The sequence below is a fragment of the Pogona vitticeps genome, chromosome 13 (assembly GCF_051106095.1).
Source record: "Pogona vitticeps strain Pit_001003342236 chromosome 13, PviZW2.1, whole genome shotgun sequence".
Lineage (NCBI taxonomy): Eukaryota > Metazoa > Chordata > Lepidosauria > Squamata > Agamidae > Pogona > Pogona vitticeps.
In genome coordinates, this window is record NC_135795.1 from 15,418,849 (window position 1) to 15,444,737 (window position 25,889).

Below are 25,889 nucleotides of genomic sequence, written 5' to 3' on the forward strand. Positions count from 1 at the left end.
TAGAGGAAGCGAAGGGTATAGCGCTTTCGAGGACTGTCTACCTAGCAAACCCTGAAAAGGGTCACCATAAGTCAGAATTGATTTAATGGCACATGATGATGATCATGATCATGATCATGATGATGATCTTCCCACAGGGGAGCTCTGCATTGCTTCAGGTGTGTAAAGGGTTTGGGGATTTTCTCACTCAGGCACCATCATGCCTCTGTCCTTTGAACATTCACGCTCCTCCTAGAAATGCAGATGTGAATTCTACACCAACACTGAATTTATTCTAAGTGGCAATAAGGCCAGGCAGTGATGAGTGCAAACGGCTAGAACAGAACGGTGTGAATCACTTCTATCCTCTCCAGGAAGTGTTCTCACAAGCTGGGGAAGAAAGGCTTGTTGGTAATAAACCCTTTAATAGGCTTTAAAAAAAAACCACGTTGTGTCTGCTTGCCATTTCCTGTTTCTTTCATCCATATATGGAAACCTGGTGGTTTAAGCTACCACATTGGTCAGGAAATTAGCGTCTTCTCTCTGAGCAGGTTTGTTAATTTCAGAGCGCCTTCACAGCATCTGTCGTTGTGAGCCTTCTGGATCTCCTGCAGAACTCCCGTCGAGCCATTTCGTCCACACAAAGGGCTGGGGAAAAAATTGTGGGGCAGGGGAGCGGAACATTTTCATGGGTGGTTAACCTGCAATGCTAGCACGGGCCAGAAAGGCAGGCAAGGCCAGGTGGAAACCCTGAGCACTGACAGAAGGGACCGAGGACATGGTTTGGGGAGAAGCAGGCCTCCCCCTTGCCTCTCCGGTCAGGTGCCTTTCCAATTCAGTGGACTATAAGCAAAAACATGGGTGGCAGCAATAGATTGCCTGTATGGAAGGGGAGATACGCATGGGTGGGGAGGATGTTTTCATGGATGCCCTGATTAGGATGATGAGAGGCAGAAGAGGTGCTCTTCCTGATGGATGTTTCACTCACAAAGTAGTTCGAACGATGCGCATGTGTGAACCTAGCCAGAGCCTGTGATAACTGAAGACTTTCAAAGATCTTAGGAAGGAGCCCACTCATTTGGAGGCCCATCTTGGTGGTTTCATCCTGCATCTGTAGACTCACTGGCTTTGAAGGCGGTTTCTTTTGGGTCTGTTTTCTAGGAGTCGCTCAGAGGACAGGACGTTTAGCCAACATGGGGCTGCTTCTCTCTTTTAGTGTTGATAGGTGGATCCTAGAAAACAGCCCCCCATCTAACCCTCGAAACAGTTTAGCTTTTGGGCAATCGAATCCAAGTTGGCCAAGTGGTCAACGGGCAAAAGAAAGTCATCGTTTGGCGAATGGGTTGGTGAATGAAATCAAAAGCCCAGAGTAACACCTGCTTTTCTTAAATCTGTTCAAGTGTTGTGATCTGTGTTTAGAACCTGCTCAATGCTGCTGATCCCTGTAGGCCCATGGTCCCCAACCTTGGGCCTCCAGATGTTCTTGAACTACAACTCCCAGAAGCCTTCACCACCACCTCTGCTGGCCAAGATTTCTGGGAGTTGAAGTCCAAGAACATCTGGAGGCCCAAGGTTGGGGACCACTGCTGTAGGCAATGCAGGTTTTGGGGGCGAGGGAGGAGCCCGGGAGTTGGCTCCCGCACCAACATTAGTTGGTTCGCAAAGTTGCTGCTGCGGTTCCAGAATCTGCAGCCCCTTACAGGCAGTTTCTGGTACAATCACAGAAGCCAAGTGTAGAATGCTGGATGTGAGAAAATGATCAGGGCAGTCGGTTGTTCTCCTCTTTCTTCATGGCTGAAAGATGTACCAACACACCACAGTGCTTTGAAGATCAGGGTTTTGGAAACAGCAAGCTGTTGCGGATGCTTGCAGAATTATGGTTGCCATACAATGCACCTTCGGATTCAGTATTTCCTTGCAAAATACATGCAGAACTGATGGTTTGTGTCCATTGTATGTTCCTGATGTGTAATAGGGTCTGCCTCTTTTCCCTAGGAAACTTGCAGAAAATGCCAGGGCCTTTGGAAGGAGCACATGAACCTTACCTGTGAACAGTTGGCTGAGAAGGATGACATAAAATACAGAACCTCTATGTAAGTAACTTTCAGGGAAAGGTGGGCGAGCAGGGAGATGGAGACCCCCCTTTTTGCAGTTTTTAGGGGGAAAGCTGCAGTTCCCCAAAATGCAAGGGCGTTTTGTCGCACCACTGAGCTACAGCCCTGTGCGCCTGTTAATGTGAGTTGGTTGGTCTGCCTAGAAGCTGAGGGACTGCAGAGGGACAGGCAGGTGGTGCAGAAGCGGGACCCCCTCTGTGTTCCTCTTCTAGCCAGCACCAGCAAGAGCCAAAGGGCTTCTCTGTTATCAGGCCCTTTGTGAGTGTTACAGTGGTTTCTGCCCGTCCTTGAGCCAAGGGCGGCCAAGAGATAGGCTTCTTAAATACTTCTTGCCTTCACTCTAGGTACAGATCCTGTAATACCAGGAGTCCAAGGGCCATCGAGGTCTGGGAAGTAACGGTCAGCCCTTCTTGGTGTGGCAGCTAGGAAAATATTTTTAGCAGGTATTGAGATCTGTCCGGGAATAAGCCAGTACAATTGAGCAATTGGAAAGTAGCACAGAGGGCAGTAGGGAGAGAATGCAGTGGAATAAAGTGTAACTTTTTACCCCAAGAGCCCTAGTCTAGAACCCAAAGATTTCCTGCCCCGTCTGGAGGCCAGGAGCCAGAGGTTCCGGTCCTGGGTGGTGGTTGTGCTCATGAAATTCCTGCCTCAGCTTCTCTGCACTCAGGCTTCAAATTTAGTGAGCAGAGCAACACAGCAGAGGACTGTTTGCATCTGAAGATAGCTGGTAGGATCCTGCAGGAGAAGGTTTCATGTGACAAGGGAAGCGCTCGCTAGTTCCCGACTTTGGGTCCCCAGACGGTCTTGGACTGCAGCTCCCCAAAATCCTGACCAGCACAGCTTAGTGGCAAAGGCTTCTGGGCATTTTAGTCCAAGAACATCTGGGGAACCTCTGCACTAGTGAGACCATCTCTGCAGATTTCATCGCCAACTGTCCTCGTTGGGAAAATGAGGAGATCACTTCCATGTATGTCCTCTTTGTTGCTGACGTGCTGAAAATAAGTAAATCCTTCCACAGACAGTTCCCAGAGCATCTTATGTCCGTATAAAGCCATAATATTGTTTGTTTATTTATTTATGTAAAAAGAAGCCAAGGCGGCTTGGGTCTGTATATAGATGTCTGTAAATAGCCATAAGGTGCTCTGTGGCTGTGCGGTTCTGGTTTTGCTAATTTTTTACATAGACCACCGTGCCATTTGCACCCCAGCGGTAAAAGAGAATCTGGTTCAAGCAGTCACGTCAAGCTACGCTTTGCCCAAAATAGCAAGGTTTTTTAACTTCATCCTACAGTGTAATGGTGTTCAGTGCAGATGGGAAGAGAAGGGAAAGCTGTTTCGGCTATCATTGTAACCGAGTTTATTTGCTTTGGGGCGCTGCTGCTGCGCAGCTGAAATTCTACTCTGTTTTAGACAATAAAACTTCCTGTTTGAGCCATGGGAAGAGGAAGCGCAGCTGGCGTTGAGAGCCTAGCTTCCTGCTCTGTTCAGAGTTTCCTGTTGGGAGGATGAGAGGGGAGCAGAACGGAAGAGAGAGCGCGAGAGAGCGCAGGATCAGTTGCACCGATTGACTGCCTGCCTGAAGTGCAAACACAGTACTCAGAAGGAGGCTGGGAGGAGATACGGCGACTTGCAGCAGATCCCATGAAAGACACAAGATGCTCGTGTCTCTGGACCCTGCAGTGCCCCTGGACATTGGCTACCAACTTTCACAAGTACAACAGTTGCAGGGAGTGTTGAGCCATTCTACGATGACAGCCGTTCATAAAACAATCTGCAGGGTTTCAAGGAACAGAGAGCTTTTCTTCAGGTGGAACTGCTCTGTGGTTGAGGACTCTCGCTTTGGAGCCAGAAGTATTGGGAATCTGATTCCCCCCCCCCCATGATGCCTCCTTGGCAAGGGCGGGATTGGATGATCCACCGGGTCCCTTCCGGCTCTGCAGATCTAAGATTATTTTGAGGAGGAGGAGGATTCGGTTGTGTGCTTTTAGAAAGGGATTTTAAAAGTGATGAAAGATGGCGAGGGGAGGAAAAGGTGTCTCTGTGTTCAGATGTGCTAATAAAGAGAACTCCACAACCTCTGGATGCTTGGTAGCCACTGGTGTCACAAAAATTGGACCTGGCAACTGGCCCTTGGTTTGCCGAACAGGCCAGGAAACACTGAGTTCTGCGTCGGTTTCAGCCCTGTCGCCTTGCAAGCCAATCAGGGAAGTAGATCAGGATGCACCTTTCTTGTCCAGTCAGCCTCAGACCTGCTTCTTTTTGTAACCCTTCGCGCTCCTGAAAAAACCTCAGGAGCTGCCTGAGGCTGCACGCAAAGGGATTCCTTTTTTAAAAATACGATGCTTGTATAAAACCATCTGTTTCTTCTTTCTGCTCCCTGCCTTTTTAGATGGGCACATGTTCTGGAGACAGACACGAATAACGGCCGGTTTTTAGATTTCCTTCTAATGCCTTTTTTTTCCATTTTGGATTTTCTCCCACCCAGTTTTGGGTGGGGTTCCCGCCGGCCTCCTCTTCAAGGGGGCTCCCAGACTGTTCACAACCCCCCAAAAATGTTCCTATTCCAAAAGGACTGAAGTGCAGTTGGTGTCATTTCCCCTGCATGTTTTGTAGGCTTTTGCGCTGGTCGTATAAGCGAACCCAGGTTGCAAAGAGTTTTCTGAATCTCCTCCGTTAGATTCCCAGGAGTGGATAGCCCCGTTAAACTGGTTGCACCAGAAGCAGCAAATGGTCTTAGGACCTTCCTTGAAGCCAGGCGGTTCCCCAAAATTTCATAGGTCAGAACCCACTGCATCCGTTCATCTCTTCCTCTGTACATATCCTTCAGCTTGAGGGTAAAGCCGTGTGCATCTGGTACAGCAGGCTGAAATACAACCTTGGCATTCCAGGTAAAGGCTGGGGAATGCCCCTTCCTGAAACCCCTCTGAACCCCTGCAGATACATGTCCACCATCTTGCTCCATTTCTTAGTCATGCTGCTTGCTGGTGGCAGGAGTCTTATTGTTCTTTTTTTCATCATAACACAATTGCATTGCAGAGGAAGTTTCTGCTATGCCCGTTTTACCTTTTGGGGTTATACAGAATTGCTCCTCAGACTCGGATGTCAAAATGGAAGAAGAGGGATGTGTGTTGTGGGGGGGGGCGGCGAGATTAGGTGGGAGAGAAATAAACGTTACTGTTCAAAGGGCAAACAGAACACAACAAACCTCCGAGGTGGTGTGACTCATGCCACATCGGTACCAGTGGGAAATAATGAAAGGGTTGTGAAACCCGCACAAGAAAATCTGAGAACTCCTGACAGACTGGTGTTTACTGAGCATCATAGCAACAGGCCCTGGTTTTTAAAAAATGGTGAAATGACTGTGTTGGAGGTTGTGCCTCCTGCTTCTTTCGTTGCCGGGTCTGTATATTTTCCACCCATCAGGAGTAAGCATCCTTGTGCCCCTTGACTCCGGAGGGGAAATTATTTCTAGGTTGACGCTTCCATCGGCTGCTTCTGCGGCTGTCTGGGAAACCAGATCTCAGGCCATAGAATGTTGGCCTCTGATGAACTTTTTCACTTCATTTGTCCCCAACTCATCATATGTTAATTCTAAATTGGCAGCAACGAGGGCCTCCTTAGAAACCTGACTGGATTTAGAGAGCGAGAGAGGACTCTTCCCACCCCCCCACCCCCAGTTCCTGAGAAGAGAACACTCTGGTGTTCATTGGTTTGCAGAAGAATTTGGAGGGGGGGACAACAGGACTGCCCCGTGTGGAAACTTCGAATGAGGCCAGAGACCATTCATCAGCCCAAGAACAGGAGCAGCCACTAAAACAAATCACACACATCATTAAACGTATTACTGTGATGTGATATGGAGTACCTACGGTGGCCGTAGAGCTGAATTCACCAGCGTCCGCTGGCAAATTAAAATTATTTTATTGCTTGATAGCCAATCAGGCCGTAAGCATAAACAGAAATTAAACCACTCTTACAAATAGTACTTGGCATCTAATAGAAATACATATAAACAGCCAGAAAAAGCATAAATTAATAAACAAGTTAAAATAGTTGTTAAAATAATCTGAATCAAGTTCTGGTGCGGTCTTGTACCTTTCTGTTCCAGGTCAGCCACATTGAGTTCAGTGGGACTTATTTGCCATCCGGCCTATAGAATGTCATACAGTACATTTGACCCGTGAATAATCCTGTCTTGTGTTCTTAGCTGATATTGAGGGAATTTGTTAGCAGGCTTTAAATGTTGCAGCCCTGAAAAGGATCACAGCTCTAGTTCGTTTTTCCAGTTTATTCTCCTGCTTCTTAGACCACTCTCCCCCCTTGTTTCGGTCCACAGGACCCTCGTTCTCTTCTCCATCCTCCCGCTCTGTAGCTCTCCCCAGATCGTTGTGGTGGGGTTGGGCCATCTGCCCCATGGGATACATGGGTATTAGTCTAAGATGGGAAGACGGAACAGATGGTCTCCAAACCCCAGTGAGCAACGGCCAGCACGGCTAGTAGCGGAGGCCGATGGGAGCTGGAGTCTAGCGTCATCTGGAAGGCCACCAGATTTTCTTCCCGAGTCCAGGAGGAGATCTCGTTGCAAAGGAAGGGGTGGCGGAATACCAACTGTGCCAACGTGGTATGAGGCATCGTTACGTGAGACTGCGTGGTAGCATTTAATACTTTCAATCACAATAAACATCAGTGAACATATGAACCTGTGTATTGAATCAGGCAACCAATGTGGAGTTTGTTTGTTTGTTTGCTTTGTACTAGCTACTCCACAATCAGCCCTGTGCTGAGGAGCCTGGCCTTTTCAGACATGGGTACCAGGAGTTCTTTTAAAACTGCCAGTGCCAGGAATGGACCCTTCAGCCACTTCCCTTGACCATGCGCTGCCTGCCAGGGAGCTCTCTCTTCGGGCAGGCACCTAACCTTATTGCCCATTTTGCCTGTTCTTGCAGAGAAGAGAAGATGACGGCGGCCCGGATTAGGAAATGCCACAAGTGCGCGACCGGCTTGATCAAATCAGAAGGCTGCAACCGTATGTCATGCCGCTGCGGGGCCCAGATGTGCTACCTCTGCCGAGCCGCCATAAACGGGTACGACCACTTCTGCCAGCACCCCCGATCCCCGGGAGCCCCTTGCCAAGACTGCGCAAAATGTTCCCTTTGGACAGACCCCACGGTAAGGACCTCGGGCGCTCACCTTTCCGTTTCCGCTGTCTTTCCAGGTAGCTTTCTTGCGAGGGTTGATATTAAAATCATTGTGATACCTGGTTCCCTTAAGGAATAATGTCCAGGTGTCCTGTTTTTGCTTTGGGATATAAAATGGAGCTGTGTGACACTTAACGAATGTCAGATTTAAGTATCCAACTGAACTAATTAATGAGGTGAAGCTTAAATGTGTGTGTATACAAAACAAAACTCTAGGTGAGGCTTTTCCTTCCTAACCAGTGGTTGAGTAGAACCCAAAGGAGCAGCATGTTGCCAGTCACAGATATGGGCTTCCAATCTATTCCAGCTTTTATCTTGGCAGATTTCACTTACAACAAGTTTCTGCATGTAGAAGGAGGCTGGTGTTTATCAAGAGAAGAATCTTGTTGTTTTCCTTTCTCTGGGCCATAAACAAGCCTTCTGATGTTGAACAGAAGCCCGAGGACTATCCGTCAGGGATGTTTTATCTGGGGGTGTGTGTGTTGTAGATGGCCTTGACGTGCCTTCCGGTTCTACCCTTCCATGGTTCTGAAAGCCACTGCCTCCTCCTCCATCCAGCATCTGGTGGCCTATAGCTGTCTACCCCTCAGTCTGTTAGTTCCCAATTCATTCCAGGCTGATTCTCAGCGAAGAACAAGGTGCCAACACATCCTTCTCTGTGGGTACGTCCGCCTCTGTGGATGATCTCCCCCTTTCATCCGAGATGTATTCCCGTCTCCCTTCTGTCTCTGGCCCCCCTCTTTTGATTTCGTGGTGCATTGAAGGCACACCGCCCAGTGTCTATTGTTAAACAAATGCTCTTCCTCAAGCTGGAAGTGATTTTGAAGCCAGCCCTCCTCCTTCTGAGCATCCCTGTCTTATGAAATCATTTCTAGAGCTTATTTGGAACGGCTGTGTGCCCACACATGCATAAAAAAAGAAGCCTCTCTCTCTCTCTCTCTCTTTCTCTGCATCACAGATGAAGGAACCAGCTTCTATTAGCCCCTTCTAAAAGACAAAACAAAAGAAGGGTGAGAGAAATCTCTTCTCTCTGTGCTGAAATAATTAGAGATAAGCACACACAGGGAGAGGAGAGAAGCCCCCATAAATATTCTTCCTTGGCATTTTTTGCATGGAGCTTTATTGATCACTCAGTCTGAAGCTTTACAAACTTTTTGGCTGTGAAGTTGCCTATCTCTCCGTAGCTATAGTTTTTCAAAATTTCCTGTCATTAGGAACACTCTTCTGTGTTGTCCATTAAGTGAATTTTTCTTATATATGCTTGCAAAGGGGCTGGGGTGTGTGTCTTTCTGCAGCTGTTTAGACTTGCTGTCAGTTGTAGGCTTCTTTCTTTTTTATTCTTTTTTTTATTGCAGCAGCTTCGTGTAAGATGCCTTGTATATTGCTAGCAAAAAGGCAGGGTATAAATGAATAAATCACCAAGGGTTCTCATGCGGCCCCTTCAAGGGTGTGTTTGCTCAAGCCGAGGGGTGGCCTGGCCTTTTAGTGTCTCCGGAGCCTTTCCTTGGCTTTAGCCCAGTTTGTAAACTAGCAGTAAAGCTTCACCACATTTCCAGACCTCATTTGTAATTTTTGTAGTTACTTCACTGAATTTAAAGTGGCCTCCTCTTTGGGCGCCTCTTCTGCTTTTCCACTTTGCAGTCCTTGTGTGTTGACACTTAAGATGGACAGGACAAGGTGGATAGGGGTCCTTAATGGCTTGGAGGCTCCCCCGGGGGTCATGTTTTAAGGAGGCCTCTTTTGCCTTATAAGGAGCTGTGCTATTCTAATTACTGCTCTTTTGTTATGGTGAGGAACATCTCCATCCCCAAGTGTCCTCCTGTGGAAAATGCATCACTGCTTCAGATGGCCCCCTTCTGAATGTTTCAGCCATGTTTAAACCCCTAAGAGGAAGCTGACGCAGCCTCCTTCCTGCTGGTCATTATAGCCTCCGTTTTATCAGACAAAAACAAAAGGAAAAACAAATAATTTTTTTAAGAAAAAGCACCTTGAAGAGTAACCGCTGTATTTTAATGTGAGCTTTCATGGACAAGTCCACTTCCTCAGACACAAGAGCGGGACGACGTGGCAAATACAGTGGTGCCTCGCATTACGACGTTAATTCTTTCCAGCGAAATCGCTGTAGAACGAAAATGTCATAAAGCGAAAATAAAAAAGCCATTGAAACGCATTAAAACCTGGTTAATGTATTCCAATTGGCTAAGAACTCACCGTCCAGCGAAGATCCTCCATAGTGGCGGCCATTTTCGGGTGCCTGTGTAGCGAAAAATGGCTCCTAAACACAGTGGGGAGCCATTGTGAGCACCCGGCGGCCATTTTGAAACCCCGACAATCAGCTGTTTTGATAGTCGGGAAGCGAAAATCAGTTCCCAAAACAGGGAACCGATCATCGCGCAGCGAAATTCCCCCATTCAAAACGTCGTTTTGCATTTGCTTTTGCGATCGCAAAAACCTCATTGTAATGCGGATTCGTTGTTAAACGGAGCACCCGTCTTGCGAGGCACCACTGTATTTTGACATGGCCCCAAACCAGAGGCTCTATTTGGGCCCAGCATTTTTTGTCCTCTTTTTTTTTCTTTTCATTTTTGCTTGCGCAGACTAACATATGGCTACCTCTTCTTAAAAATAGCCTTAGGTTGTCTTTCTTGAGAAAGTGAAATATGACTGTTTGTTGTTTTTTAAGTACTGTAGTCTCTCTGCAAGTTCAGTAATAGCCCAAATCAGGGTTGACTGATTTATGATTGTATGAATCGGTGATGTTGATACTGTGAATTCTGTGTTTGTCAGCCCTGGTGTGAAAGGTGGCTGCCATAAGCAGTGCCTACGAAGTGCATGAAGCAAGTACGATTCTGGTCAATCCGCCAGCCACTTCCTAAAGTACAGTGGTGCCTCGCTTAACGAGCGCACCGTTTAATGATGAATCCGCATAGCGACGCATTTTTTGCGATCGCTAATGCGATCGCATTGCAATGTTTTAGGTGGAAAAACATTGCATTGCGATGATTAGAAAACAGCTGATTGGTGGTTCCAAAATGGCCGCCGGGTGCAGAAAACAGCCGCCCGCAGCATTTTCGCGCCCTGCCCTTGCTTACCAGGCAGTGAAAATGGCGGCCGGATGGAGGATTCCCCGCATAGCGGTGAGTTTTTCCCCAATAGGAACGCATTAAACGTGTTTGAATGCGTCCCTATGGGTTTTCCCCCCCGCATAGGGATGAATCTGGATAGCGACGATTTATCCAGAACGGATTATTGTCACTATGCGGGGCACCACTGTACTAGCAAAAGCGCAATGATAGCTGTGGGTCTGGTTTCTTGGATCAGAAGCTATTTGGGAACATGAGCCAGCTAGAGGAATCCTGCTGCCCTCCTGCTCTGCTTGTTGGCTTCTTGGAGGCATCTGGTCAGCCCCAGCGGACAATGGCCACACTATCACACTCGTTGCTTTGTAAGGCAGTCCTTACATGTCCTTTCTACTCACACATGCTCCCACCTTCCATCTTTGCCTCTTGCGCTGGCCGGAGAAGTTACGTCCAGAACTGCACAAAGCCGCACAATAATGTGTAACATTGGGATCGTTCTGAGAATTCCCCAGCTGGTGTAACTGTGACAGTGGGGTTCTCGGAGTTGTTACAAAACACTGGTGTTTCTCATCTGTGCAAAGGAATTGTTGAACCAGGAGAGGCAGCCACCAGCTCAGAGTGTCTTGTCACGGAGGGTGCGTAAGCAGGAAGGTTTTCTTCTCACCTTCCTCCCCCCCCCCCCGTCCTCCGTGGATTTTGGAGATGGGCTCAAGGAAAGCCTATTACCACCTTCAAGGAGAGGAGATGGGGTTTGGAAAGTGTGAATGGAAAAAGGAACTTGTTCTGCTGCCTGTCTGGCGGGCTTTGATCCATCAAAAGATTTCAAAAGAAGCCTGGGGGGTTAAAAAAAGAGATGTGGTATTCTAAGTGGACTGTCAGTGCCAGCTGTCTTTTCAAAGAAGGGGGAGGCGAGAAGACAGAAAGGCCTGAAAGATAACTCTTATCTCAACGACCTCAGTTTTCTTTTAATCAATCTGCTCGGGTATTAAGATCAACAGGAGAGACCTCTCTCCTGCTCCCACCACCTTCCAAGGTATTTCTGGTGGGGACACGGGAAAGGGCCTTCTCTGTGGCTGCTCCCAGACTGTGGAACTCCCTCCCACTGGAGGCCAGCCTGGCCCCAACTTTGCTGTCCTTCTGCAAGCAGGCCAAGACCTTTTTCTTCACGCAATCTTTCCCTCAGTGACTGGCTGCTTAAGATGTTTTTTTTTTCAAATTGCATTGTGGTGCCTTATTGCTTCGAATGTGTTTTTGGTGTTACTTTTGTTTATGGTCTTTTCGTGTGGCATTTGTTTGATCTTTTTGAGTATTTATATACTCCCTGTTGTTTGAATATTGTCTTTTAATGATATAAGCCGCATTAGGTATGAATGAATGAATGAAATAAAGAAAGGAGCTATCTCTTCCTGTGCACATTCATATAGAAGGCAGGTGGGCGAAGGGATGAGAAAAACAGTTTCTAACCCAGGCAGAGTTGTGTACTTTGCTAGTTCACAGAATATATGTTTGCGGCTTCCAGAGTTATTCCTGCAAAAGTCAGATTTATTATTGGTGCAGAATTTCACCTTTCTAGCAGAGGCGATATAGACAGATCCTGTTTGTGTTGCGTCTGTATGAATGTGCCCAGGAAGAGATAGTTCGTGCATGACGAGAACATTTCTTCAGGTGAACCAACCTGCTGTCCGTCTGTGGCGGTTTCGTGGCTAAGAGCAGCAAGTTTCAGCAGTGAGATATTATTACTGAACAACTGTTAACTTTACATCCTCATGGACCAGAAATATTTGTTTCATTTTGGCCTGTATCAAAGGCTAGAACTTATATCCGAGCCAACTGAGCACTGGATTTACAGTCTTTTCCTCTGTCACCCAGAGGAGTTCCCGTTCCTACTTAAATTATGCAAATCCATATTATGCCTTAATCATGTGCCGAAAAGGGAATTTGCAAACTAATGTTGAAAAGTGATGGCTTTTTTTTTTAAAAAAAAGGTAGATAGTTAAGAGCCATCCTGCCTTGAAACTTGACAGCATTCGAGGTTTAGCCCTATCGTGTGTTTCTAACAAAGAAGCAACATGCCAGCCCCAGTCATTATGGCTTGATTATGCAGAGTACGGAGTGAGCACATCAAGATCCGTTTGCAAATTCAACTCACTCCACCGGTAGGTGGGGAACCTGTGAATCTTCAAAAACCACCAGCTTCAAGGGGGGAAAAAACCAAAGAAAGGTGTGTGGTCCTTGCCCAATACAGAGCCAAGGAAAGGGGATATCCTTATTGTTGTTGTTGTTTAGTCGTTATGTCCGACTCTTCGTGACCCCATGGACCAGAGCACGCCAGGCCCTCCTGTCTTCCACTGCCTCCTGGAGTTTGGTCAAATTCATGTTGGTCGCTTCCATGACACTGTCCAACCATCTCATCCTCTGTCATCCCCTTCTCCTCTTGCCTTCACACTTTCCTAACATCAGGGTCTTTTCCAGGGAGTCTTCTCTTCTCATGAGATGGCCAAAGGATTGGAGCCTCAACTTCAGGATCTGTCCTTCCAGTGAGCACTCAGGCTTGATTTCCTTCAGAACGGATAGGTTTGTACTCCTTGCGGTCCAGGGGATTCTCAAGAGCCTCCTCCAGCACCCCAATTCAAATCACCAATTCTTTGGCAATCAGCCTTCTTTATGGTCCTGCTCTCACTTCCATACATCACTACAGGAAAAACCATAGCTTTGACTATGCGGACTTTTGTTGGCAAGGTGATGTCTCTGCTTTTTAAGATGCTGTCTAGGTTTGTCATTGCTTTCCTCCCAAGAAGCAGGCGTCTCTTAATTTCGTGGCTGCTGTCCCCATCTGCAGTGATCATGGAGTCTGAGAAAGTAAAATCTGTCACTGCCTCCATATCTTCCCCTTCTGTTTGCCACTATTACCTTTATTGGACCACTAAAAAAATTGAAGAAAGAGTCTTTATCCGTCTTTTCTGGGCCGAGCACTACAATCTGGTGGATAGTCCAAGGGAGAGTCTCATGTGTTAATTACACCTGGAGATTCTCCCACTGGAGGCATTAGCGCTGATATGGCTTCCACTCACACTGAGCACACAACCAACCGCCTCCGCCTCCCAGCCAGACCTGCAATGTCCCAGATGGGTCCTGGCTCACAAATGTTTTGCTTGCCAAAGCATTGACTTTTCCCTCGCCTCCTATCGGTTGCATGGGAACGCACCCTTTCCCCAAGGGGGTTCAGGTGAGCAGGCGTGGAGGCTGCACTTCTTGACAGTTGCAGCAGTCCTGGGGGGAGAGAGCGAGGACGTGTGCGCTAAATGCGCCAGCAACATGATCCCGCCGGTCTGCTCTCGAGGTTCTCCTCTTCCCCCTGATTTGTGGGGGAAGGGGTTCAAGACAGGCTGCTGGATTCTCGGATAGATGCGGGAGGAGACAGGTGAGAAAATGTTTGAAGCCGCTACACTGGAATGAGTCCCTAACTCATGCTGCTGTTGCAGCTGATTTTACATGGGCATCAGTACTAATCTGCGGCAAGAAAAAAAAAGCATTTTTATGACCCACATTTTTATATAGTTCTGTAAGATTTAGATAACAAAGATTTATGCACATTGGCCTTTTGGAAATGCAGCCGTTGGATAATATGCTACATTCCTAGCTTTTGTTTATAACGGGTTAAGAGTCCCTGCTCTTGATTAGATCCCAAATGAATAAGATTGAATTTGATGAAGCCAGGCTGAGCTTAGTGTTCCCACATCTTAAGGTTTTCTCCGTCACACTCAGGGGCACGCTGCAGGCCCCACATGGTCGGTCGGGTTTTTCTTGAACCCCATGCCTGAAACAAATAGGAAAGTGTTAGAGCAAGTTTTACCCAGAAGTTTGGAAAATGTTTGAGAGAAAGTTGATGATTAGCCCTCGATTCGATAAAAGCGGAGAAACATGGTCAAGGCCAGCGCTTCCAGTCTTGTGATGCAACACATTGAACGGGCAGTTAGCTATACTCGTGGGATTTTGTAGATTTAGTGGGAACAGCATATGCTCTCGTCTTCAACAAAGATGGGGGGACACTGCGCTTCAAGCTAGAAATGTTTGTGGTGAAGAGAGCCCAAGAACATCTTCGGGTGGAGGCGTTGGTGCAAAAACAGCAGATGTGTAGCCATTTGTAATCTGGTTTGTTTAGACTTCATGGTTTAAGTAATTTTGATAAAACATGTTTAGTACAATTGCCCAGGTTCCCAGATGTCAGCTGACAAATGCTGATGGGTTTCCAGACAACCACAAGAGTCCTTTTCTGCATCATCCCCCCTTCTTTCTTGTTCCATAATGATAACATCTAAAGGAAACCAAAGCATTCAGGAACATTGCCTGGAGTATTCCTACAGACACTGGCCATTACGTCGGAGTCCCGCAGGGAGCGGATGTAGAAAATTGTCCACATTCAAATGGAAGAATAGCTGTAAAAACCTAAGAACATTGTTTCTGTTAAAACCTTTTGCCCTGAGGAGAAGGCCAGGAGTGTATAGCAATGTGTTCTTTAACTGGTTGCCTAAGGACAGAACGTGGTGGCGCTGTGGGCTAAACCGCAGAAGCCTGTGCTGCAGGGTCAGAAGACCAAGCAGTCGTAAGATCGAATCCACGCGACGGAGTGAGCTCCCGTCGCTTGCCCCAGCTCCCGCCAACCTAGCGGTTCGAAAGCATGCAAATGCAAGTAGATCAATAAGGACCACCTCGGTGGGAAGGTAACGGCGTTCCGTGTCTAAATCACACTGGCCATGTGACCACGGAAAGATTGTCTTCGGACAAAACGCTGGCTCTATGGCTTGGAAACGGGGATGAGCACCGCCCCCTGGAGTCGAACACAACTGGACAAAAATTGTCAAGGGGAACCTTTACCTTTACCTTTAAGGACAGAACGAGCAGTCACCTTCAGAAAGGTGAAAATTTGGAATTTGGGGATGGATATGGAAGGTAGGGCAGGAAGAGATGGCAAGGTGAAATTGAAGATTAGCTGTTGTGAGTGTTTTGCCTTACGGCACCTCCATTTCTCCTCTCGGCGGTCCCAAGATAAGCACCGTCAGCCCCCCACAAGAGAAAGCCGAGGGCCATTTGCACCTCTGGTGTAAGAAACAGAGAGAAGGAGAGTGGGACAATGAAAACAAAAGGCTTGGTTTGAACAGCAGGCTTTGAATCCAAACCCAAGATGAGGAAATAGAAGATTGAAATTGTGGTCCAGTGACAGGCAGGCCCAGCGGCCAAAGGATGGGGTCAGAAAGGCTGCACATTTTTGCTTAAAGTTCTTGCTGTCCGAAACCTTTCCGAACGGGAGGCCATTTTGGAAAACCTTTTGAATTTAAAATGCTGACTCAGAAAAAGAAAAGAAAAGAAGGGACGCTCCAGCAGCTGCTTGGCCGCCCAGTGTCGTGAAGGGCATACCCCTTTCCCTGCCAGTCCACCCAAGTGAGTGACTCAGTCGTGGCTCTCCTCGAACAAACCGAATAGGAAGACTTGGCAATGTTTCTTCGACACCCTGAGCTTGAACAGATCTGCACGAGGAAGCTGGCAGGGCTCTTCCGTCTGCGTGTGCATTTAACTCAGAGACCGCGTTTTTTCACAGGCATGGCCCAGGGGCGTTCTCCAGATCCAGAGCATTTTCCGTCTTGCCAAATCCCAGAGCATTTTCCATCTTGGGAGGGGGAAAATATTACAGGAAGGCATTAAAAATGGGGAAATGAAAACAAGATGTGGGATGGCTTTTGCCCCCCCTCCTCTGCTTCAAAGATGGTCGCCCACTTTCCAACCACTCTGCAGCTTCAGTCAGTCTCCCCATCCCACACCCAGACCAGAAATCTTTCCCTCTTCTATACTTAGCTGATGCCTCAGTATAAATTAGTGAAGATATGTAGCTTCGCACAAATCTCTTGCTGCCAAGAAGGAGGTTTTCTGGGAACTAGAAGGGGAAGGTAGAAGGATTCAAGGCAAGGAAAAGTGAGCAGGTTTGACTCTGTGTATGTGTGTGTAGAGGTAAACAAACAGAGAATAGTAGCTGTTCAGGGTGGCCCACTTCACAACTCTGCCCAACACAGAACTGCACACAAAGTCTCTCTCTCTACACACAAAGACCCTTCTTTTATCACCATTCCAAATCTGTCTGGTCCCTAATGGTTTCCAACATTCCCATCCCTTCATCCATGAGGACTAGAAACTTCCAAAAGGGATGCTGGTTTGTGCACTGGGTATATGATACGTATTTGTTTGGACAGCTGATGGCTCTGTGTGTTAATCGAAATATGGACTGTTCCTAAGGCGAAAGGAAACCATCCGTGTTAATTGCTTTTTCCCCAGCCCAATGAGTGTAGATTTTTCTGTTGACTTCCGTGGTGGTCTTGAGACCATTGACGGAAGAAGGAGATGCTCTGTAAGCATAGTCTTTCTGCGCAAGATGCCAGTCCCACCAGGAGCTAGTGACCATTTCAGGCAGTAGGTATAGGAGAGTGGAAGCATTCAAAGCAAGGAGCAGAGAAGCAAGCAGAATCTGGCTTCCAGGGTATATATAGGCTAGACATGTGAAAAGAAGAGAGGGGGTCTTCGATCACAAGTGGAACAAGAGCCAACAGTATGATGATCAGTAGCAAAAAAAAAAAAGTGTGATATACTAGGGTGTCAACAGAAGTGTCACGTCCCATTCAAGGGCGGTAATAGCATGACTTGTGTTCTGCTTTGATCTGACTTCACCCAGAATGCTGTGTCCCGTTCTGGGCACCACAGTCTTAAGAAGGATATCAAGAATGTGGAACAATATATTTCCAGAGGAGAACAGCTAGAATAATCACACAGGTTTGGAAACCAAGTCCTTTGAGGAAAAATTGAGGGAGCTCGGTGTGTTTAAGCTGGAGAAGAGAAGGTTGAGAGGCTGTACCACAGCCATCTTCAAGCTGTCCCATGGAAGAGAGAGCGGGCTTGGGTGTTTTCGTTTGCAGGTCAACAAGATAGGACTGGAATGAACGGATTTGAGTTACAAGAAAGGAGATGGTGACTAAACATTAGGAAGAGCTTCCTAGTGGCGAGAGCCATTTGACAATGGAGTGGACTGCCTTGGAGGGTGGCAGACTGAGATTTCTAAGGAGACCTTGGAGGGGTCACCTATGAGAGATGCATTCGGTGTGGATTTCCTTGCACTGGCACGGGACTGGACTCCCAGACCCTCGGGGGTGCCTGCTTGATGGCTGGGAAGCCCTGCCGTCTGTTCCCCCTGATTCCTTGGCGGCAACAGCATTTGTTTCCAGTCTGAGACAATCTGCTGTTTGCCTTGCCCGGTGCCTTCCGCAGGCATGCCAGGCGTCACGGGGGACTCCCCTGACATCACAAACGGGCAGAGGGACAAGTCAGCCCAGACTGAGTGCAACAAGGATCACAGGCTGCTGCTGTTGGTTTGAGGCAAGGTTTTGGAGACGAGAAGTCAGAGTGTTGCCTGCCCTGTGGCTCCTAAGCGAGCCACCTGGCCTCAGGTGTGATGAGGATGTTCATGGTGTGCGTGCAGCTTTTTGTTCTCTGTGTGTTTGACATAAAGAATCTGTCCTACTGTTGAGTTTGTAGTCTGCGTGCAATTTTGCAAAATGTGGCAAACAGCCTTTTTCCGTGTCCATTTTCTATCCTGCCTAGTTCTTGAGCCTCACATTCGGGAGCCCTGGCTTTACTCTAAACATGTAATGATCCAATGCCATTTAAAAGATTAATGACACTCCAGCTGTTCCTTGCAAGGACAGGCTGGGTGGGGCATGAGTTGTGGGTCGGTTGGGGGGGAGGAATGGGGAGGGTTTCCTTGCTGCTGCCATCTGCTTTTGTGAGCCTGGCAAGCTTGCAGTAGGAACAGGGTCCTGTCTGTAAGCGGCTTAGTCATGCTCCGCAATCTGGGCGAGTCTTCCCTGCAAGAACACAGCAAGTTGTCAGCAGCATGACCGCGCACCTGCTGATTTGCCCACCCCACCCCACTCCCTCCCTCCCTTCCGTGTCTTCCAACACAATCCTGAGTCGTTTCTTGAAAAGCATTTGGCTACACAACCGGCCGCCTGCTGCACCCTAAGCACACCGACTTAAGAATCTTTCCCTTTGGGACAATAACAGTGTCAATGCTGCATTTCTGGAGCCCCTAGTCTTGAATGGCTAGCATATTCCTGGAAAAGACCATAGCTTGTTCTGTTGGTGGTGGTTATGGCTGCCAAGCTGTGCTTTATAAACCATGGTGGGCAGAATCTCAAAAAGCCAACAGGACTGCCAGGTGAGGCTTCCAGTGACTCAGCAGGAAGGGTTGAATGGATCCCAGCATTTTTTAAAAAATGAATAGTACAGAATGCATTTGTGCAAAACAAGTGAGATCGCATATATTACATGTTTCTGTAACACTGAAGTGTTTGTCACAGAATTCAGGTGGACATCGAATCTTCTCTGTTAAAACTACCTTTTTTAAAAAAGCATAGCGATCTACAGTCCTGCTGATAATTTGTGTTGGTTTTTGTCATTGGAAGGAGGACGATGAGAAGATAATCCAGGAGATTCAGAAGGAAGCTGAAGAGGAGCAAAAGAGGAAGAACGGAGGTGGGTTAATGTTATCATCCTCAACACACACATGTAGATGCTAAAAAATCAAAACATTGCTCAGTTAGTCATGGTATCCTTTGGGGGGGGGGGAAGAGAAATCAAGTGATTTGAAAGCTTTGTCCAGATCAAAAACAACAACAAACCTATCTTGTACACTTGTGTTGTCTTCTACCCTGCTCTCTACTCTGTTTTCTTTACCTTTTCTTTCTTGCAGAAAACAGTTTCAAGCGGATTGGGCCACCAGTAGAAAAGCCGGCAGAGAAAATCCCACGGATTGAAGCCATTCCCAGGCCGGTTCCCCAGAACCTTCACCACCAAATACCCCCTTACCCCTTTGTGCACCCTCCCTTCCCCTTACCCCCCGTCCGCCCGCTGTACAATAACATCGGCCCCATCAACCTGGGGCCCATCCCTGCCCCTTACGTGCCCCCACTGCCTAACATGCGGGTGAACTACGAGTTTCCCCAGATGAACCTGCAGCTGGAGCACAATCTGCCTATGCACTTTGGTCCACAGCCTCGGCATCGGTTCTGATCCGTTTCAGGGAGGCGCCCGTACTTTTGGGAGGTCACTGCAGGGAAAGTCCACACACTGGCAGACAACCTTCTCTCCCAGAGTCCCTTCCGGAAAATCCCTTGAGCACCAGGACGCCCACCCCATCCTCCCTCCGGACCGGTCTTCGCCCGTCTTGAAATCAGCCTTTGTTTTCCACCGTCTCTGCTGCTCTGCAGAGGTTTACCATCTAGGCCGTGGTTGCGAGAAAGTAGGGATGCGGGTGAGGCAAAGCGTTTTTTCTGGTGCTTTTTTTTTTTTTTTTTTTTTTTTTTTTTTTTTGAGACTGTTCCTTGTTTAGGAAGTACATTCTCCCCAGGATGGAGAGAGATGGCACTGTAGGTCGAGGAGAAGCAATGCGTTTAGCGCCTTTGTGCCAAAAACCACCGTTTGCCCATCTGCCAAAACGGCACCGAGAGGGAATTAATTGCGTTGCAGGATTCATCCTTGGCTGCTGGGACAAAAATCTTGAACTAGAGACTCTTTTGGCTGACCTTGTATACTGTTTCACAGTTCTGGATGGAACCACCAATGCCTTGACAGGAAGCAGCAGTTAGGAGAGGCTCCTGGTCCCATCCTGGATGCTTCACACATTACATTGGTTGCTTCTGTAGCCTCAGGGTGAGGAAGAAAGTCTTCATTAGGCTCTCCCTGGAGAGGCGGTAACCTAACATAGTCCTCCTTTCTTGTGCTGTTGGCCACAAGCGGCAAATATTTCCCAAAGAGATTTGGCCGGTCCCTGGTAGTTTTGAGGTGCTCAACTCGAGGTTTGCTGATTCTCCCTCACCGAGTAGGGCACTTTTAAAAAGCACAAGCAACAAAACAGGGAGTGGCTTCGATGGTGTGAGTGGACGTGCCTCCTAAATATTTGGACCTTGGGCTCAGGAACGACCTGAGTTATTTGTGGATGGCACGTGGCCCCTGTGGCTTCTTCCGGTAGGGTTGCCTTGTGCGTGGAAGCCCTTGGGGCTGAGAAATGTCACACTGGTTGGAGAGCTTTGTTGATGGGGAGGTTGAAGGTGTTTAGAGAAGGACCTCGGAAATGGATGTGGGCATATGGGTTGACTTTAGAGTTGACCCTTGGTTTTCTTTGGGGCTGCAGCATTTGCTTTTCCTGCCCAAGTTTCTGTCAAGGTGTGGGACATCTTGTCCGTAGTTAATGAAGGAATAGGGGGTCCCTCTTCTTTACTTCACCGCATTCCCAGTTCATGAAAGAGAATAGATCTGCCTCTGCACACGTTGAACATCGTAAGGGGCCCTATGAGCTGTGAGGTGCCACGATGCCAAAGCCCCCCCCTTCCGCACTTGACCTGTGCCCCCCCATGTATATCTGACTGAAGATATGCCACACAAGCTATGGAAGACTTAGGTGTGCAGGTTCACGTTGAGCTCCTTGAAGGCAAGTTTGAGGCCCACACGGGTGCTTGCTTTCTGAAAGCCCCCTCAAACCTGCACGGGGGCCACGGCCAAATCTCTGCAGTTCCGCCCCCCCCTTCAAAGTCACCAATATCGATGGTGGAATCTTTCTCGTGCGTACAGAAGCAACCAATCAGGGCTCTCCTCTCTCACTCATCCCAATAAAAGTTAAATTCATCGGGAGAGAATCTCCACTCATCCCTTTTTGTTGTTATTGTTTTTGATAATACAGATATCTTATGACATATTTGGCCTCTTTTCCTATTAGAAGCAATATAACAAAATATCTATGTTGGGCCATTTGAACTCAGACTATCTGCATTGCCCCCACCCCACCCCAGATAAATTCTTCCCCTTTAAGCTTGTGTTGGAAACAGTACACAACTCTAGAGTGCTGTAGTGTACGTGGACTGTGGACCATAGAGAAAGTGCAGTCCAGAACCTGTTTCCTTTCTTTTCCCTCTTCCAAAAGAAAGTTAAAGTTTTGTTGTGTTGAGTTTCACCCCCCCCCCCTTTGGGGGGGAAGAAGAATGATGAGGAATGTACAAATTTGCTCAGTGGGGCTTTAGCGCAACAGGATCCTTTTCCTTTGGGAGGCCTAGAGATTGACAAGCCATGTGAAAGAAAAATTAAATCTAATTTCAATTATACGACATCTTCCTTTCCCCACCTTTTCCCTTCAATAGTACTTATCAACCCAGCTTTGCCTTTTCATCCATTGTATTCGGTAGGACAGCAATTGCCCCTTCCTCAGACTTTTATGTCTAGATGGCCTTAAAAACAACTGCGTGTTTGTGGAGCTCCATACATCTCCATGGCACAAGGCAGAGACCATACATCTCCATGGCTCAAGAGATCTTAACTGTACAAAGGCTCCAGATGTTATGTGGGGCTGTAAGCAATAAACGATGATCAAAGTAGCATTGCAGCACCAGCGCTCCCGAATTTGGTGCTGTGGTTGTCCTTGGACAACAACTGCCAGAAGCCTTCGCCAGCATGGCCAGCGGTCAGGATTTCTGTGCGTTGTAGTCCCAAGAACATCTGGATCCTCAGAGCCGCTGATCCGGCAAAAGTGTTCACGGTGAAACAGAGTTCCCTTTGCTGCTGACGTAGGATGTGCCTAACTGTGGAACATTTGGGCACCATCAATCTGAGGATCAGTAATGGTTGCGTTCCCAGTTTGCCTCCTCCGTGCTGAAGTTTTACATTTGCCTCCAGTTGTTCCCGTTTCCCTTGTTCCAGAGTTGGAATGGTATATAGTGTGTTGTTTATGGATAGGACTTCTGTTAAGTAGTGAAAAAGAAAAGGTATAAATAGAGATGGGCACGGTTCGTGCTGGTTCGTTTACCAGCCAAACAGGTGTGTGGTGATTCCTAGCCCCGCCTCCTCCAGTGGGTGCCCACTCAGAGGCTGCGCCCCAGATTCCCTGTCCCGGCTTCTCTGGGGCACTGCCTTGGAGTGGGTCCCTCCTGGAGGAGATGGGTTTGGATGCCTCTGGACACTGGTTCGACCGTTAAACGAACCACTGAACCGGTCATTTGTGCCCATCTCTAGGCGTTAATAAAAGCAGAGCCGTCTAAATGTTACTTAGTTGGCTTTTATCCAGGTTTCAAAATAAAAATCTTTATGCCCGGAATCCAGTTGGTGGCACCAGCTATAGGTGACCCATTGAATCAGTGGGGTACACTTAAATGTTGTCCCACTCTTCCACAATTGATTAAATAAGCTTATTTTAGTTGGGGCTAGCAATTGTTATTTAGGCACAATTGTTTTTATACGTTTGTTATTGGGTGGGTTTTCTCACTGCTTTTCCCAAGCAGACCCGGACGGAGGTTGCAAACCGTCTTCTGATTTTTTGCCACGGAAGGGTTAGCTCTGCAAACCCCTGTGCCTAGCTTACATCCGAAATGGGGAGCTGCTGCACCTGTGCTGACAGGCGACATGCTTCTAAACAGAAAAAATAAATCTCTCTACATGTACTCCACTATCAAAGTCAGGGAGTTCCAGCATAGCTTCTTTTCCCTGCCGTAATCATTCTCTCCACACCCAAGATATTCCTCACAAGGAGCCTAGGAAAGAGACTGCCCAGAAGCAATTACCTAGTTAGGTTTAGACCTTGGAAACACTGGATAACTTTAGCATGGGAAGATCCTGGACCAGTGATCATCAGCATTAAACTTCCCGCTTCTCTGTGTGTTAGTATTATGGCAGGAGGACCAATCGATCTGTCAAGAAGTGGGGCTTGGGTGTGAATTGACTGGATGGCCCTTTTCTACTTGGGCCCTCTTAAAGCCATGTTCTGTCTCTTTCTGACACTGATCAGGTTGCTTCCCCCCCCCCCATCATCACTTTAATCAGCACATCCTGCATATTTTAAACAAACTTGTATTAACTTTGCATTCACGAAGGCTTTCATGGCCGGGATCTGATGGTTGTTGTGGGGTTTTTGGGCTCTTTGGCCGTGTTCTGAAGGTTGTTCTTCGTAACATTTTGTCAGTCTCTGTAGCCGGCCTCTTCAGAGGACAGCACTCTGTGCTCTGGTGCAGTTTGTTTGGGAGTTGAGTATTTATGGCTGTGAGATCAGCTTTTGTCCTTTTCAGGAGATGGGTGATTATGGTGATCAGTGTGTTTTTGTTGTCTCCTGAAAAGGACAAAAGCTGATCTCACAGCCATAAATACTCCACTCCAAAGCAGACTACACCAGAGCACAGAGTGCTGTCCTCTGAAGATGCCGGCCACAGAGACTGGAGAAACGTTAGGAAGAACAACCTTCAGAACACAGCCAAAGAGCCCGAAAAACCCACAACAACCATGTATTAACATTTTTTAAAATTCCTCTGAACCATCATTGTTTTCCTTCTCTGTGACTTTGTGTATGTGTGCGTGTGGCTTTTTTTTTTTTTAAAGTCCATCTCTCTTTACGGGTAGACAAGGGGAGGTGTGTGTTTTGTACACCCCGAGCTTGACATTTTAACAGGTACTTTCTATTACGAAATTTGCAGTGTCACATTTAACTTGCCTTAAAAGGTGGAGAGAGACATTCTAGCATTTGCACTTAGAAAAAGAAAAAGGAGAAGAAAAAAAGTAAAAGTGAAAAAATAATTAAAAAGAAAAAAAAGAGCAGACCCTGACAAGGGAAATGATGTGCATGTCCTGAAAGCTTTCTATAACAATAGCTGAAAATGAATATGTGGTTTATTAAAATAAAAGAAGAAGAAGAAGAAAAACATTTAAAAAAGAATATTTTTCTTTACCGTCTGGTAGGAAATTGTTCTAATATTCTGTGTGTAAAAAGTTTCTGTATTATATTGTAATTTGAATTTTTTGTAATTAAAAAAACCCATTGTGCACTCTCTCTTCTTTTTTCCTTCCCCTCATTCTGGCATTCCAGTTTCCCACAGAGGATCAGTATGCAGAAACCTTTGGCTGTTCACGAAGCAGATTGGCTCAACGTGTAGCTGTCTGCAGATTTTCAGAGTGCAGTAGTACAAAACAGTAAATGTCTGTAGGCAAAAATAGCCGAAGCCTGCCGCTGAAACTTAATTTGTTCCCAATGCAAGAAGGAGGGAAGCCACACACGCAGCAGCAGTGCAAATCTCAAGAGGGATCCCAGCTGCACAGTCCAGGGTGAAACTCCCCCCCCCCCCGGGGCCTGATTTGTCTTACTGTCTGATTCTGAAATGATCAAGGCACCCATATTTGCCTTAGGTTGGGTCTCTGGAACTGCTGGATAGCTCAGTGGTTTAAGCATCTGGGTGTGGAACCAGAGGTTGGGAGTTCGATTCCCCCCCGGGCCTCCTTGAGAGGGGCTGAGCTTGATAATCCATAGGGTCTCTTCCAGCACTGCAGTTCTAAGATTATTATATCACCTTTACATGGCCCAACAGTAGAAGATTCTGCCCTGGCTGTAACAGGGCAGAATCTGACAGATCTGCTTTGATTTGGATTCCTGCTTTAAGCGGAGGATCGGACTCAGTGGCTCAATAGGCTTCTTCCAACTTCATGATTCTATGATTCTAATCCCTAAACCAACGGTTTCTCCACATGGAAGCAGTCATAGGGTCTTGTGTAACCTGTTGAAGCGAAAGATCAAACGTGTTTTTAAAATTCATTTTTAGATTGTAAATACAAAAAGAGAAGGGAAGAAATATGTTGGATATTGTTGTGGGGGTCGGCTTATATATATTTTCTTTGTTGGATATATATATGTGTAAATTCTGTTCAGAATTTGAGTCTGTAAAATACATGTCTGTGCACAGATAAAATATTTTGACCGCTGAACCATGGATAGTGAAAAATAAGCCAGAAGTGTGTTGTTCATGTTGGTATCATGAGGAAACCACTCGGATACCCTTGGACAAGGAAACCAGGTGAGCCAAAATGTAGGGACCGCTGGTCCTGATCCGTGGAGTGGGGTTATCCGCGTGCTAGCAGTTCTTCGTGAATTAATCCAGGGTGGTCAGAAGCATGGCGTTTCTACAGAAGGGACACATTTCCCCTCCCTACACAGAAAGAAATCCCTACCCATTAAGTGAATGTGTAGCTGTGTGTGTGGATAACTGACAGGCACATCCAGTAAGATTAGCTCAGCCTTTCAAAGGCCGGGTGTGTTCAATATTCATCATCTCCCTCGGCTGCCCTGCCTCTCCCCCCCCTTCAGCCCCAGCAGCGCTGTCAACTCTTTGGAGCTGATCCCCTGCATAATACTGTGGGGGAGACCGCTCCTTCTTTTCATCCCCTCTGCTATCAGCCTCATTGTGATTCCTTTCCCACTTTTATGGCCTTCCATATTTGATCCAGCTGTCTAGCTAAAAAATAATAAATTTGTTTTCCCTTAAGTTGCACTGTGCACATTCACAGCCTGAAGCTGGAGCTCTCTCAGGAGATTCCAGCTGATAGTTGATCTCGAACTGTTGACTTGAGGAGGTAGAGATCAGGGGGTGTGTGGAGTGGGGGAATGCCGGGTATGTC

General features: G+C 47.2%; 1 protein-coding gene across 5 annotated transcripts in view; it reads left to right on the top strand.

Annotated features, from left to right (window-relative positions):
• Positions 1-24,268, top strand: part of RNF216 (ring finger protein 216) — an 83,374-nt gene extending 59,106 nt beyond the window's left edge. For 4 of the 5 annotated variants that reach the window (XM_072982840.2, XM_078381263.1, XM_072982839.2 and 1 more), the window contains 4 exons: positions 1,975-2,072; positions 7,042-7,264; positions 18,878-18,947; positions 19,165-24,268. In XM_072982840.2, the coding sequence (XP_072838941.2) occupies positions 1,975-2,072; positions 7,042-7,264; positions 18,878-18,947; positions 19,165-19,484 (711 nt within the window). In that variant the 3' untranslated portion in view covers positions 19,485-24,268. Of the gene's footprint in view, positions 1-1,974; positions 2,073-2,437; positions 5,751-7,041; positions 7,265-18,877; positions 18,948-19,164 lie in introns of those variants that run through there. The other variant, XM_072982841.2, reaches the window with a different exon arrangement.
• The last annotated feature ends 1,621 nt before the right edge of the window (positions 24,269-25,889 follow it).